We start from the raw sequence: 13,443 nt of genomic DNA on the forward strand, positions 1-13,443 counted from the left end.
TAAGACTCCCCAAAAACTCTGCAGCTCTCCATTAAACAAGGGAAGTACTTCTGGCCTTTGTTTCAAATGGTGGCCTATACAACCAAATGCCACATTCTTCTTTAGGAACCTGAATAAAGTATTCTTTTCTCCTATTTGTTAAGCATCTCTCATTAGGGGTCTTTGTCACACATTGTCACATTCAGGATTTGACAGCTAAAATGTCTATAACTGGAAATTAGAAAAGAACATTTAATACCTTACAGAACGGTGTTTCTCTCTTCAAGTGACTGTCCACATGGATTCCACTTCTAGTGATCTGTAAGATGTGATCTCCTACGTAAGAGGTGGGGTTGGAGCAAACTTAAGAGATTGGTATGGCAGATGAATCACCTGACTGAAACTGAAGTCTAAAACAACCTTTGGTATGAATTCAGGTCGATGCCTCAGGGTCACTTTATTCTTATGGACCACTGTGTAAGGTGGACCAGCAATAAGACCCTGAATTTTCCCTACCCTTTTGGCTTCTGTTGTTGCTAATAAAAAGGCCATTTTCATAAATAGATGGTACTGTGGGCACACTGCTAGGGGCTCAAAGGGAGGACCCATTAACCCAGTGGTCCCCAAACTGTGGGGCACGCCCACCTAGAGGGGCATGGAGAAATATTCGGGTGGAGGGCAGAGAGGGAGTACCACCCAGTTCCGTTCTGCCCCCAGCTGCAGCCATACTCCACCCCCTGCTCTGCCCCCAGCCACAACTCCACTCTGCCCCCTGCTCTGCCCCAACCCAGCTCTGCCATTTTTCCCTCTGCCCCCAGGCCAGATCTGCTTCTAGCCCCAGCTCCCCATCCCCATCTCCAGTTCTTCCCCCAGCTCCACTTTCAGCCCATCTCCTCTGCTGAGCCAACTATGCAGTAACGGAGAGGGGTGCAGACAGAATTCATTACTGGTAAGGCAGGGGGCAACAGAAGTTTGGGCACCACTGCATTAACTTAGCTAAGACTATATTAAGATCCCAGGAGTGAGGGGGCTCCTGGATTAGGGGAAAACACATGAATGAAGCCCTTGGAGAAACTAGCAACTGTGGGATGGGAAAATATGATGTGATCCTGTATGGGGGGATGATGAGTTGTTATTTCTCCTAAGCACACCTTCAGAGAGCTGATTGATAGCCATAAATTCTTTCTGGATAACTGGTCATCCAGAATAACAGAAATCAGAATGTCTAGAGAAGACAGATTGGGCTGTGCTGCCCAGAGTGTCTCTTCCATTTCGCGGCATAGGTCAGCCTAGAAGAGTCCTTTGCGCTTCACACTAACATATTCAGACCTTAGCTTCTTTCAGTGCTATTTTACCAACCAGCATCCATACTGTGAGGGGCAATGATGCTGGGACCCGATGTACAATCTGCCCTCTCTCTTGGAGTTTATGTCTGGTAAGAGAGGTAATGTTATCAGGGGCTGTGCTGACAGGTTCATTAGGATGGAGTACCAGAACTGTCTGGGCCAAGCTGGTGCTAGTATGATTATTACTGCTGAGTCCTGTCAGCATTTCTTTGGGACCCTTGGTACTAATGGGATTGGTGGGAAGGCATACGTTATCTCTGGAGTGCACAAGACAAGGAAAGCATCTGACAGAGAACCTGGGCTCAGACTCCCACCTTGAGTAGAACATCTGACACTTTGCATTTTTGTCTGTGGTGAATAGATCTGCTTTTGAGTGACTCCACCTGTGGAAAATGCTCTGCAGGATGGAGTCTGATAATCCATTTGTAGTCAGTTGTAAATTGCCTGCTGATCTGGTAAACTAGGACATTCTGCAAACCTGGTAGATGCAGAGCTACTGTTGTGATCTGGTTACGAACAGACCAGTTCCATAGGCAAACAGCTTCTTGACAAAAGGGGGGGGTGAATATTCTCCTCCTTGTCTGTTGATCTAAAACTTTTCTGTTGTGTTGTCTGTCATGACCTGGGCTGTCAGTCCACTTAAAATGGGGGAGATATGCTGTGCAGGCTAGCTAAATAGCTCTCAGCTCCAGGACGTTTATACCAAGGTTAATCTCTTCAGTGGTCCATAGGCCTTGAGTTTGAAGGTGATCTTCCTGGCTGAGTGCAGAACCATCAGTTATCAAGAGGTAGAGAAAATGATATCCCTTTGCTTACTTGGAGAATGTACCTGTACCCGTATGTCCGTGTGATATCTGTTTGAAAGATATTCAGATTTCAACTCCCTTTGCATGCAACATAGGTGAAATCTGGCATGCTGTGTATCATTAGTGCAGCAGGCCACGTGACTAAGAAGTCTGAGGCAGTGTCTTACAGATGTTGGAGGGTGAACCTGCAGCAGGTTGATGAGGTCTACCATGGTACTGAATCTGTCTTGTGGAAGATAAGCTCTTGCTGTTGTGGAATCTAGCACTGGTCCTATAACTCTATCTTTTGGGTCAGCTCTAATGTTATCTTTGATCACTCGGAGTCCCAGAGTAGAGAAAAAGTGTAGGATCATATGAATGGAGATGTTCACCTGATGCAGTGACTGAATGAGCCAATCATCAAGGTACAGATATACCTACATCCTTTGCTTTCCCACGTGAGCCACTATGACTGTCAAGTACCTGGCAAATACTCTTGGCACTGCTGAAAGACCGAAGGGCAGGACTCTGTGCTGACAGTGGGAATTTCACACTAGCAATCTGTGTGGTGGGATGGATTGATATGTGAACGTATGCCTCCAGTAGGTCAAGAATTGTAAACCAGTCTTGAGGAGCTAAGGATGCGATTATAGAGGCTAGAGTGACCATTCAGAATATGAGGTGATAGATAAAGGTGTTGAGATTTCTGAAATCCAGAACTGGGTGTCCCTCCTTTTATGGGATTAGAAAATACGAGTAAAACCCAACCCCTCTGAACACACTGATCATATGAACAAGACTGAGCTGAGCAGGTAGGAGATGCCTCTCTTCTGTGTTCTGATGGGGAGGGAGAAAAAGACAACTCCTTCGCTAGTGGTGGGGCTACTCTAACAGGGGTTCTAGGGTGAGCGAAACTCTCTCTCTTTGCCGGCATTGAAAAGGTGCAAGGTGCGGCGCAAGCAGCTGCGAGCCACTCCAGGCAGCAGGACACTCAGTGCCATCATAGTCGATAGTACAGTGTATGGCTCCCTCACAGTAGAAAGTAGATATAACTCAGGAAGAACTTGGTGCAAAGAAAATTGGTGCAGAGAGTGCCTGCACCATAGTATTTGGTACCAGCGTTGTGGGTACTGAGGTGATGGGCACTTGGTGAACTAATAACAGTACAAAGTGTCGGTACCAGGCAAAGTACTGGGCCCTCCGGATTATATGCCCTTGGGTGGTGGTGGGGGGCACGAGGATACGTAAGGTGCAGGCACAGCACTAATGGACACTGCTGGCTGAAAGTATCCAATCATGATGTGGAATGCATATGGACAATCACTCAACTAAGAACTTTTCTTTAGTTATCCTATCTAGTACTGGGATAAATGCAGGAATTCAGATGCTAGACTTAGGAGATGAGTGAGTCTGCTTGGTCCCATCAGCTAAGCAAGCGGGCCTTGCTTGGAGAAGCAGAAGCAGGATGGAGACACTTTCCCAGTGCAAAGAAGAAGTGTATCAGCAGGCTGATCTCAGAAAAGAACAGTATTGAGAGAAGATGGGGTAGGTAATTGTAGTCCAACAGACTTTGACAAAACAGCCAACTCAGGAGGCTAATGAAACCCCATTCTCAAAGAGAGAGCAACTGCGAAGAAAAAATGGGGTATATGTTTTTTCCATGTATATTAGCTCAAATATAAAAATAAATTTGCTTTGGTCAAGCTTGTGTTTGCTTTTCTGAACACTTGAAAAATCAAGCTTTACTAGCACAAATATTTGCAGAAAGCTGATTTTAGGCTTGCATACTTGAGTATACTAGAAATGGCATATTTCTTATAGGACAGAATCCTGGTTGACAAAACAGGGGACAGGGTTCCTTAAATCTTCCCCAAGTCCCAGAATATAGACAATTAAATGAGCCAGAATGCATTTTCCACAGCTAGGACCACCCACTTACACATAGTTATTTTGTAAGAATGCAATGAGACTAAATTAAATTTAAACACTGAAACCATCCAATAAATCTTAATTTTTCTAGGAATGAGGCCTTGGGAAAAGTCTGTGCGACCCAAAAAGAAAAAAGTTTATTTTTTTTAATTGACTAATCCTGCTTATCTATTTTCCTGTTCTCTAAACTTCTATGTTTCTCTGAGAGAGTCAAAGCCCCAATGGCATCTTTAAGCCTTATTTCTGATTATCAGAGTTAACCTCACTCAGCCAGGTAACACAAAAATAATGATGAGTGATCAGTCAATCAGAACTAACCAACCTAGCCAAGTTTTGAATACAGAATATTTAATACTTGTAACGAGTGGTTCGAGATCAATCCAAAAAATTAAAATATCTCACAATCATTAGTAATTTTGAATAATGAATAAATTTAAGAAAATTTTATACTGCTTGTGGATGTTACAGAAATAAAAAAAGTTAAAATTTATAGAGTAAATTATTTGTTTCAAATTAGTCACTCACCTCTCATATATAATGTTTTACTAAGATAAAGCCATATTTCAAAATGTTTTTAGATTTTTCATTGGTGCTTGAGTACTTCAAAAGGGTGTGCACTGACAGCACTAAAGACCTTTGTTTACCGAAAGAATTGGTACAACTTGTGTAGTATCAAATTAAGGCTTTGTCTATACTGCTAAATGAACGACAAAACTTTTGTCATTCACAGGTGCTTTAAAAAGCCCCACCCATCCCCGAAAGACAAAAGTTTTGCAGCAGCAAGTGGCAGTGGAAACGGCTCGTTGTTGGCAGGAGCGCTCTCCTGTCACCAACGTGAACCCCGCTCATAGGGGTTGGAAGTATTTTGTCAGCAAAAGTGCTGACAAACGGCGTTTACGCTGCCTGACTTTTAGTGACATGAGCTTTGTAGTGTAGACAAAGCCTAAGACTTTCCACATTGCCTACCTCAACCCTATTTTTAAAAGGTGAAGAGAACAGTTCAGTCTCAGTGACTGCTAAAATCATTGGTTTCTCTGCTGGGATTGCTAAGACTACTGCCAATTAGCACTGAATATGATGGGTGTGTGCAGGTTGGTTTGTGACATGCACACTTGTTCACCACAAACGGCTTTCACATGCACATTACAAACAGCAACAATCAATCACTATCAGCTTAATTGTCTTCGCGGTATGCTTTTAACAAATAAAAGGGAACTCAACATCTCATGGTTTCCATAAATCTATTTACTTTAACACACTCCTAAACTTTTAGGGACACTTAATCAGTTCTACAAACTGCGATCTGACTTGGTTTTTTTTCCCCTTTATAACTGGATTATCATTTATTTTGAGGAGTTCTGGATTCATAGAAGACTATACTTTACAAAGCCCTTCCAGGCACATAGTTAAAGTTTGTCATCTACTGAGAGATGGCATAAAAATAGGTTTCAGAGTAGCAGCCATGTTAGTCTGTATCCACAAAAAGAACAGGAGTTCAATCATGAAGAAACAATGCAATTTATAAAGTAGTTAAAACTGTGGTTGTAATCATTTTTCAAAAGTCTGTTTCATGTGGTCAGCTATGGAGTGAAATTTTTAATAACCAACTCTATTGCCTAGTACACTGCCTATGCTCTAGGCAGGTCAGCACCTGGGCAGCATTAAATCATAGCCCTGTGTTTTTCTCAAGGGATTTAAACTTCCAGAGTATTAGAGCAGTGGTTCTCAACCTTTCCAGACCACTGTACCCCTTCCAGGAGTCTGATTTGTCTTGCATACCCTAAGTTACACCTCAGTTAAAACCTACTTGCTTACAAAATCAGACATAAAAATACAAAGGTGTTACTGCACACTGTTACTGAAAAATTGATTACTTTCTCATTTTTACCATATCATCATAAAATAAATCATTTGGAATATAAATATTGTACTTACATTTCCGTGTATAGTATACAGAGCAGTATAAACAAGTCACTGTCTGTATGAAATTTTAGTTTGGACTGACTTTGCGAGAGCTTTTTATGTAGCCTGTTGTAAAACTAGCCAAATATCTAGAAGAGTTGATGTACCCCCTGGAAGACCTCTGTGTACACCCAGCGGTACACATATCCCCTAGTTGAGAACCGCTGTATTAGAGTACCCAAAAATACACTTCAGTGTTCACTTAATCTCCAATACTATGATTCCCCAACCTTGCATTGTCAATAGGCTGGTTTTGTATATGACACCGTCAATATCTAGGTAAGAGAAATGGAATTTAAAGGAAAAATAAATGAATGAGGTTCTTGCACTCTCAAAACCATATTTTAATCTCTTATGTGCAGTGCCTCTTACATTTGTGAAGAGTATAAAAATTAAGGAGATTTACTGATTAAAAAAAAGTTGACAAAATATTTCAGCCCAGAAAGAAAGAGAAAAATAGAAGCCAGAGGAAAGAATACACTGCTGGTTCTGTGACGTGCATTTCACAAAACACTAAACTTACTGTATTTTATTTAAAAAAAAAAAAACCCAAACACCTGTCTGGTAGCTGTGAAATACTTTTTCTCAGTACGGGGTATAAATATGTTGTATAACTTTGTAGTTAGGGATAGAAAAATTCAAATCTTTGTTTAGGATACACCTAGAGCTGTCAGACCTCGAGTGAAATATCCTGCTTGGTCACAGTTTTTCCATTTCTCATAAATGCCATGCTATGTATTAATGTGACAGTCGTTTAAACAAAGTTCAGGTAACAGAGGGAGTTATGGGAGAAAAACTAAAATGAACAGACGTTCAGGGCTTGATATTCCTTTACTCCAGTCTGGCAGTGTAAAGCAGCCTTACAGTGAACGCAAATGTAATTTGCGTAAATGAGAATGAGGCCCTTGCTGTCTATGCTGGTTTCTATGGCCTCTGGTACCAGCGGGATAACGTTAATACTTCTAAATAAAATAAAATAAAATAAAAAAAAATAAATTAAGCTAAGCTTTTAAAATGTATTTTTAAACTTGCTGAAGCTTCAGAATGGCAGCCAAATTAAAGTTTTTTAACTTGAATTTTATTTATAATTAATTTAATAACATTCAGCAATTTTTATAAAGACATCCCATCCATCTTGTAATCTAATAACTGTCTTACAAAAGAAGCTTTTTTAAAAATGGAGAGAGGATTGGTGGCCTACTGATCATACACTATCTGCATTGCCATCTAGAAGATTGGGGTTCAACTATTGCTCTGGGATGCTTGCTCATCAAGTGAGGACAACTCCTGGGAGCTTGAAGATGACCGAGGTGGAAGAGTGCTATTGCCATTCAACATTACCCTTTTTTTTTGCCAAATAAAGAAAAACTATTAGTGTGCTCCAAATGGAATTCCATTCAGTCCTCCTTAGAGAGAAAGTTAGTGCTTGTGTACAAAGCCTTTTCTCTATGTATAGAGGAAAATATGTGCATCTTTCCAGTAATATTTCAAACTTACTTTTAATATTATATTCTTCAGTTTAGAAGGAACAAGATACCTCTACTGTTCTAAATTATGTCAGCTTCTGGAATGGAGGTGCACATTTCTACATGAAGTAGCTGCTATCATCATATAGTACATAACATATAAATATATAAGAAACAAAAAGCAATAATTACCCTTCCATTGACTCCATCATTATTGTATCAATGCTTCTGTGTAATAGTGACAAGTGACTGTTTTGGGGAGCAGGTTAAAGCCAGAAATATTTTCAATCTGTCCCCCAAGATAAGAGTATGTTAACCTATTTTTAAGCAGCAGTACAATCTTTCCTGAGAGAAAGCTGTGTGTGTTAAGCACAGAACTAGGAAACCAGAATTCAGGAGTTCCAATCTCTGCTCTGATCCTGACTTCTTTTGCAGCCTCGAGGAAGTCACCGGACAACTTTCCTTCCATTTACTAAACCAAAACCCTACTTGTTTCACATGGTATTTTAACAGGTTTCAGAGTAACAGCCGTGTTAGTCTGTATCCGCAAAAAGAAGAACAGGAGTACTTGTGGCACCTTAGAGACTAACAAATTTATTAGAGCATAAGCTTTCGTGGACTACAGCCCACTTCCGAAGAAGTGGGCTGTAGTCCACGAAAGCTTATGCTCCAATAAATTTGTTAGTCTCTAAGGTGCCACAAGTACTCCTGTTCTTCTTTTTATGGTATTTTAAGTATTAATTAGTGTTTGTGAAGCCCTTTGAAGATGGAAAACATTATATAAGTTCTAAGCACTATTTTCAGAATTGTAACAAATAAAGCGATCCCAAATTACCAGATTTAGTAGTAGTTCTGTCTAGCACTATTTGGATTAGATAAACTAATGCATAGTACTCTCTCTTTAACTGAGATTGTTAAACTCTTGGTGATTACAGATGCCCCCTGATTTACGCAATTGTTCTGTTCTGGAAAGCCTTGTGTAACTCGAATTTTGCGTAAGTCAGAAACGTATACCCATACGTTATGCAAAAATTTCTGCAACTCGAAAATCCTATTTCTGGTTTAGGGAACTTTTTCCGTAAGTGTGAATTTGCGTAAGTCGGGTATTGTGTAACCCAGGGAGCGTCTGTACCTCAAAAAATAAATGATCAATTGGAAGAGATGGGGGACAGGGCATGTAGAAAAGAAAACCTTCTTATTCTTTACATTCTTTTAGAAAAATGCAAAGTTTAATTTAACATTTTGGGATATTGGAATTGACCCCAATCCCATTTTGTCACTTTCCTTTCCTTTCTGCACATAAGTATTGGAGCATAAGTCTTTTCCCACATGCCAGAATTGCCATTTGAGGCTTCTTTACCCTCACATAAACATACTTCCATTAATATTACAATGGAATAATTTACTTTTTTCATGCTGTTCTATTGCATCCTACCCCTTTTCCCAAACAGGGCTGGCAAAGGTATGTAGGTTTTGTCTGTATGCTGGACACTTCAATCAGCACAGATCAAATCTGTACCATAGAGAAAAAAATCGACAAAAATCACAAATTTACGGTCTTTTGCAGAGTTTGTTGTATCATTCAGAATCACTGCTTTCAGTTAAATAACGATATTTCCAGTCAATCTGGCTATGAACTGATTACACAAAGTAAACCAGGAATGCCCATATTGTGGCTAACTATGCCCACTGAGCTCCTTTCTACCCATACACAATTCCACCACACTGCCATGTGTAAATGCGTTTATGTTTGCATCTATGGGAGAAATGGCCCAATGGCACTGAGCTGCTAGTTTATGGCAAAAAATGAGTTTTCTTTGTGTTCTTGTCTCTCTGCCGGAGTCCAAACAGAGGGTGCAGAGAGAACAGAAAAACAGGACTCTCAGTTTTGCAACAGACCTGTGATATTGCTGCTGACCATAATTATCATTCAGGCTGATCTCCAGAGCCTGCTCTTCAAAAACCCTAAATCACGAAGCAACTCTAAAGGCACAATTTCTGGCAATAGCAATTCACATAAAAATATATATTTTTGGTCAAAGTCTAATTCAGAGTTGGGTTATTATTTCTAGTGACGGTCAAGTTTTTAGCTTTAGCATATTGGTGAACTATTTCCTTTTTGACTAAAAGAAAGGGGTGTGCTATATGTCATAATCTGTTTGGGATTTTCATCTCCACATCCTCACATACATACAGACATTTCCACTGGAACTCTGTGTAAATCATATCCTATTAAATGAATCCTTTTAGGGATTGTTACTTGTGTTAACACATTTACTGATTGACTTGATGTAGCCCTTTGAGAAGATAAACGGGCTAGTTCAAAACAGACAGCTGTTACTTAAAATTATTTGACTCACTAATTTTTTCTTTTACTTTGCCTCCCTCAGCAGTTAAATAGCACCAGCAAAATGTGTAGCTGTCTAGTAACTGAGCAACACAGTAAAACCATCAGTATTCTTGCTGTGCATGTTTTGTATATGTAAGAAATTCGAATGTTGTTTGGTGCACCACAAACTCCCAAATCTTGCAAATATAAATATCTTTTTCAGACTTATTATAATCCATTACATTATTGGGTATTAATTACACAAAAATAAACACTTACTACTGTGCACAGTCAATCAGTTGGTATTCGTTTGACCTCTCGAAGCATGCCTTTACTCCTTCATCATCCCAGAGCTTTTTTGCATGTTCAAAGAATTCCTGAAAATTGGAAATGTGACAAATAAGAGAAGATTTCTCAGGTTTTGTTTTAATTAAAAAGAAACACAATGGTTCCTCCCTCCTCAAATCTTCATGTTTTAAAGTGTTGCAACATGAAAAATTATACATTTAAAGAAGAAAAGGTGAAGAATTATTAGTGAAGTCAAAGTCTCAGAAAAACTAGTTTGGACTGTTGAGTACTTTCACATACAACCTATCAATTGGTTTCAAGAATTTTATATGATCCAGCCTTTCACTACTTTTCCAAAAGAGCACTTGTCTATTTGGAAAGTAAGAATTAATAAACGGATCCAGCCTAACTTCCCTGTGTGGCCAAAAGAAACGTTAAAAGGGTTGAAACCAGGTTGGCGTATCCCAGTGGCAGAAGACAAATTTCCAAGTAAAAAATCAGATTCGCTGACACGATGGAATTTGAATAGCAAATCCTCTCAAGGAAATCAAAGATGAGTTGGAACTGATTCTCAAAATTATAAGGAAACCTCAACACCAAACAACTGAGCACACAACTCCATAGTAGCACGAATATGGCAATGTTAAAGCACCCAAATTTATTTTTTGCTTTGAAGGATAGCTTGTTGGTTGCTTTTAGCAGCCTAGCAAAGAAAGCCCTGAAAGTTAGCTTCTAGTTGCTATTCCTGAAATTGGACCCTTTATTCCAGTGGTTCTCAACCCTTTCCAGACTACCATATTCCTTTTGGGAATCTGATTTTTCTTGCGTACCCCAAGTTTTACCTCACTTAAAAACTCAGGCTTAAGCTTTCTGCCCTGGGCCCCAACAAGACTAACACTGGTCCTGGCGACCCCATTAAAACAGACTTGCCCACAGTTTGAGAACCACTGGTATAGTGTATGGAATGGTATAAATAAGTCATTGTCTGTATGATATTTTACTTTAGTTTAGTTCACTAGTGCTTTTTATGTAGCCTGTTGTAAAACTAGGCAAATATCTAAATGTGTTGATGTAACTCCTGGAAGACCTCTGCATACCACTGGTTCAGAACCACTGCTTTATTCAAAAGACTCCGGGCTCAGATTCTGGGGAACCTAGGTAGTATTTTATATCTAGGACTATGCCATAATTAAGAAAAGCATCCTGAAACCAAACTAACCCAACACATCTGTTCCTAAAAGTATAGAGAGCAGTTATAAAAGACAAGCAATGCTCTTTCTGTGTTTGGAGGCACTTGAAGGTACCTTGGCTCCATTGTTTGGCTGAGCCCAGCTCAGCCAAAAAAGGCAAAAAAAACACAATTAGGAAGGTCCCTCATGTAACTTCACTAGAGACTGGACCTTTTGTAGAAGCTCTGCAGAAACCAGAGAAAAAGTGTTGATGATACAGAAGCCTATGGTCTTCCCTCTGAGACAGAAATAAAGCAACGGTTTCCCATCATAGTGGAAGGTAGCTCTTTGCTGTCAGAAATTACATTCTGGAAGAGATGTAAAACCAAGACTCTTATCTTTTAAGTGAATTAAAAGAGTCCATGGCACTTACCACAAGAATAGATGTGCTGGCCCTACTGAGCTGGACAAAATCCACTTTACAAAATTACATTTTGTCTACCTAAATTTCACACTGCAGTTGCGTTTGGAGATGGCATTATCTTTTACTTCCTGCCCTAAAAACCTATTGTGTACTGTTGCTGTATGCTGTTTAAAAGCTTTTGTATCCCACTCCAGAATGTGTTGTTAGAACAGGGAACTTGGGGTCATGACTCTCTAGTTCTATTACAAACCAAAACAAAAAACAAAAAAAATCAATCCCCCCCAACCTGTTAAAAAAATAACAGTTAAGATAGGTAAATACCTTGTAATTTAGCAATCACATCATTTATAAAAACACAAGTCCTTGTAATTAAGAGCATCATAAATCTTACACTTCCCAAATAATAAACAAACGTATTATTCTCATCCAGTGTGATGAAATATGCATTTCATTATAACAAAAGAACTTTAACTCTGACCCATAGAATTTTAGAGCTTTGTTATTGTTGGGGTTTTTATTGGGGTTTTTGCTGTTGTAACTAAGTAAATGTTGGTATTTTCTTTTAAACAATGATGTGAAGTGGGAACCAACCAACATGTATCAATTGGCAGTAGAAGTTTTTAGTAATGCACAAATTGCTGTTTATTGAGAATAATGTTGCATATCTAATTTAATAGGAAAAATATGTAACATTGTCAGAAGAGTAAATCTGGATATGATCAGGACAATCTAATTTTCCAAGCCAAAGCTACAGGGCAAGCTAATATGTAGCTTTATAATGGAAGCTGGTTGTAACCTCAACTCTGGAAAGGCTATTGCCTCTTCGTAATTCCTGACTCAGCTACTAACTTGCTATGTGACTTTCAGCAAACTACTTAACTTGTATCTGATTCAATTGCACTAGGGAAAAATGTGTATAAAAACACTATATACATCATAGGACTGTTATGAGGCTCAATGACTGTCTGTAAATTACAGAAATGGATGAAAAAGCATGTTTTCCAACCCCTACTGTATCCTTTAAACAAGAACAATCTTTTCTGTGGTAGTAAAATTCATAGCAGAAATTTTCTGTTAACGCATTACATTAGTATTGAAATCACCCTCCAGTCTTAAACCCCACCTCCAAAAAACACCACCCACAAGGTAATACAGCATGTCTAATCTTCAGTAAGTGACTACCAGATGCTGACAAAACTTTCAGGTTAGAGTACAAATGGAGGAAAGATTCTGAGAAGAGATGGTACACCATAAAAGCAAATCATTATTTTTCAAATGTACTGTATGTAATGTAGATGCAGTAAAATAAAGATAAATGACTTCCACTTTCCTGAAGGATTTCAAATCTTGAAGAAAGTGAGGTGTTAAACAATAAAACACAACACTCTGTGAATTGTGTTAATTCACAACTACTGTTTCTCTTTCTATTGTGACTATTACAAGGGCATCCAGATGGCTAACTGGATGCAAGAGATTATAATCAAATGAAAAGCAAACATTTCTCTCTCTCTCAAGTCATTTTTTCAGACTTCAAGAGAGAACTTGATGGTATAATAATCTCAATTCTTTTTAGATTTACTCACTTCACAAATTCTGGAGCCAGACCCATCTGGGTCAACCAGAACCACCCACTAACCTAAGCCTTACAATTCAAAAGAAGTTTTCCTTTGGTGGGTTTTTCCTTTTGATTTTTGTGTTGAAGAGGAAATGAAGCATTCGGTGACTTTGAAAGGGAAAATTCTGGTAACTGTGTAGGATATGAGAGT

General features: G+C 39.1%; 1 protein-coding gene across 3 annotated transcripts in view; it reads right to left on the reverse strand.

The window, feature by feature from the left end:
* Positions 1-13,443, reverse strand: part of GNAL (G protein subunit alpha L) — a 325,131-nt gene that overhangs the window by 94,056 nt on the left and 217,632 nt on the right. For 2 of the 3 annotated variants that reach the window (XM_005282663.5, XM_005282662.5), the window contains exon 5: positions 10,076-10,173. The exons of the other annotated variant lie outside the window; for it this stretch is intronic. In XM_005282663.5, coding sequence (XP_005282720.2) covers positions 10,076-10,173 — 98 coding nt within the window. The remainder of the gene's footprint in view (positions 1-10,075; positions 10,174-13,443) is intronic. 3 annotated transcript variants of the gene reach the window in all.

This window comes from Chrysemys picta, chromosome 2 (assembly GCF_011386835.1).
Source record: "Chrysemys picta bellii isolate R12L10 chromosome 2, ASM1138683v2, whole genome shotgun sequence".
Taxonomy (NCBI): domain Eukaryota; kingdom Metazoa; phylum Chordata; order Testudines; family Emydidae; genus Chrysemys; species Chrysemys picta.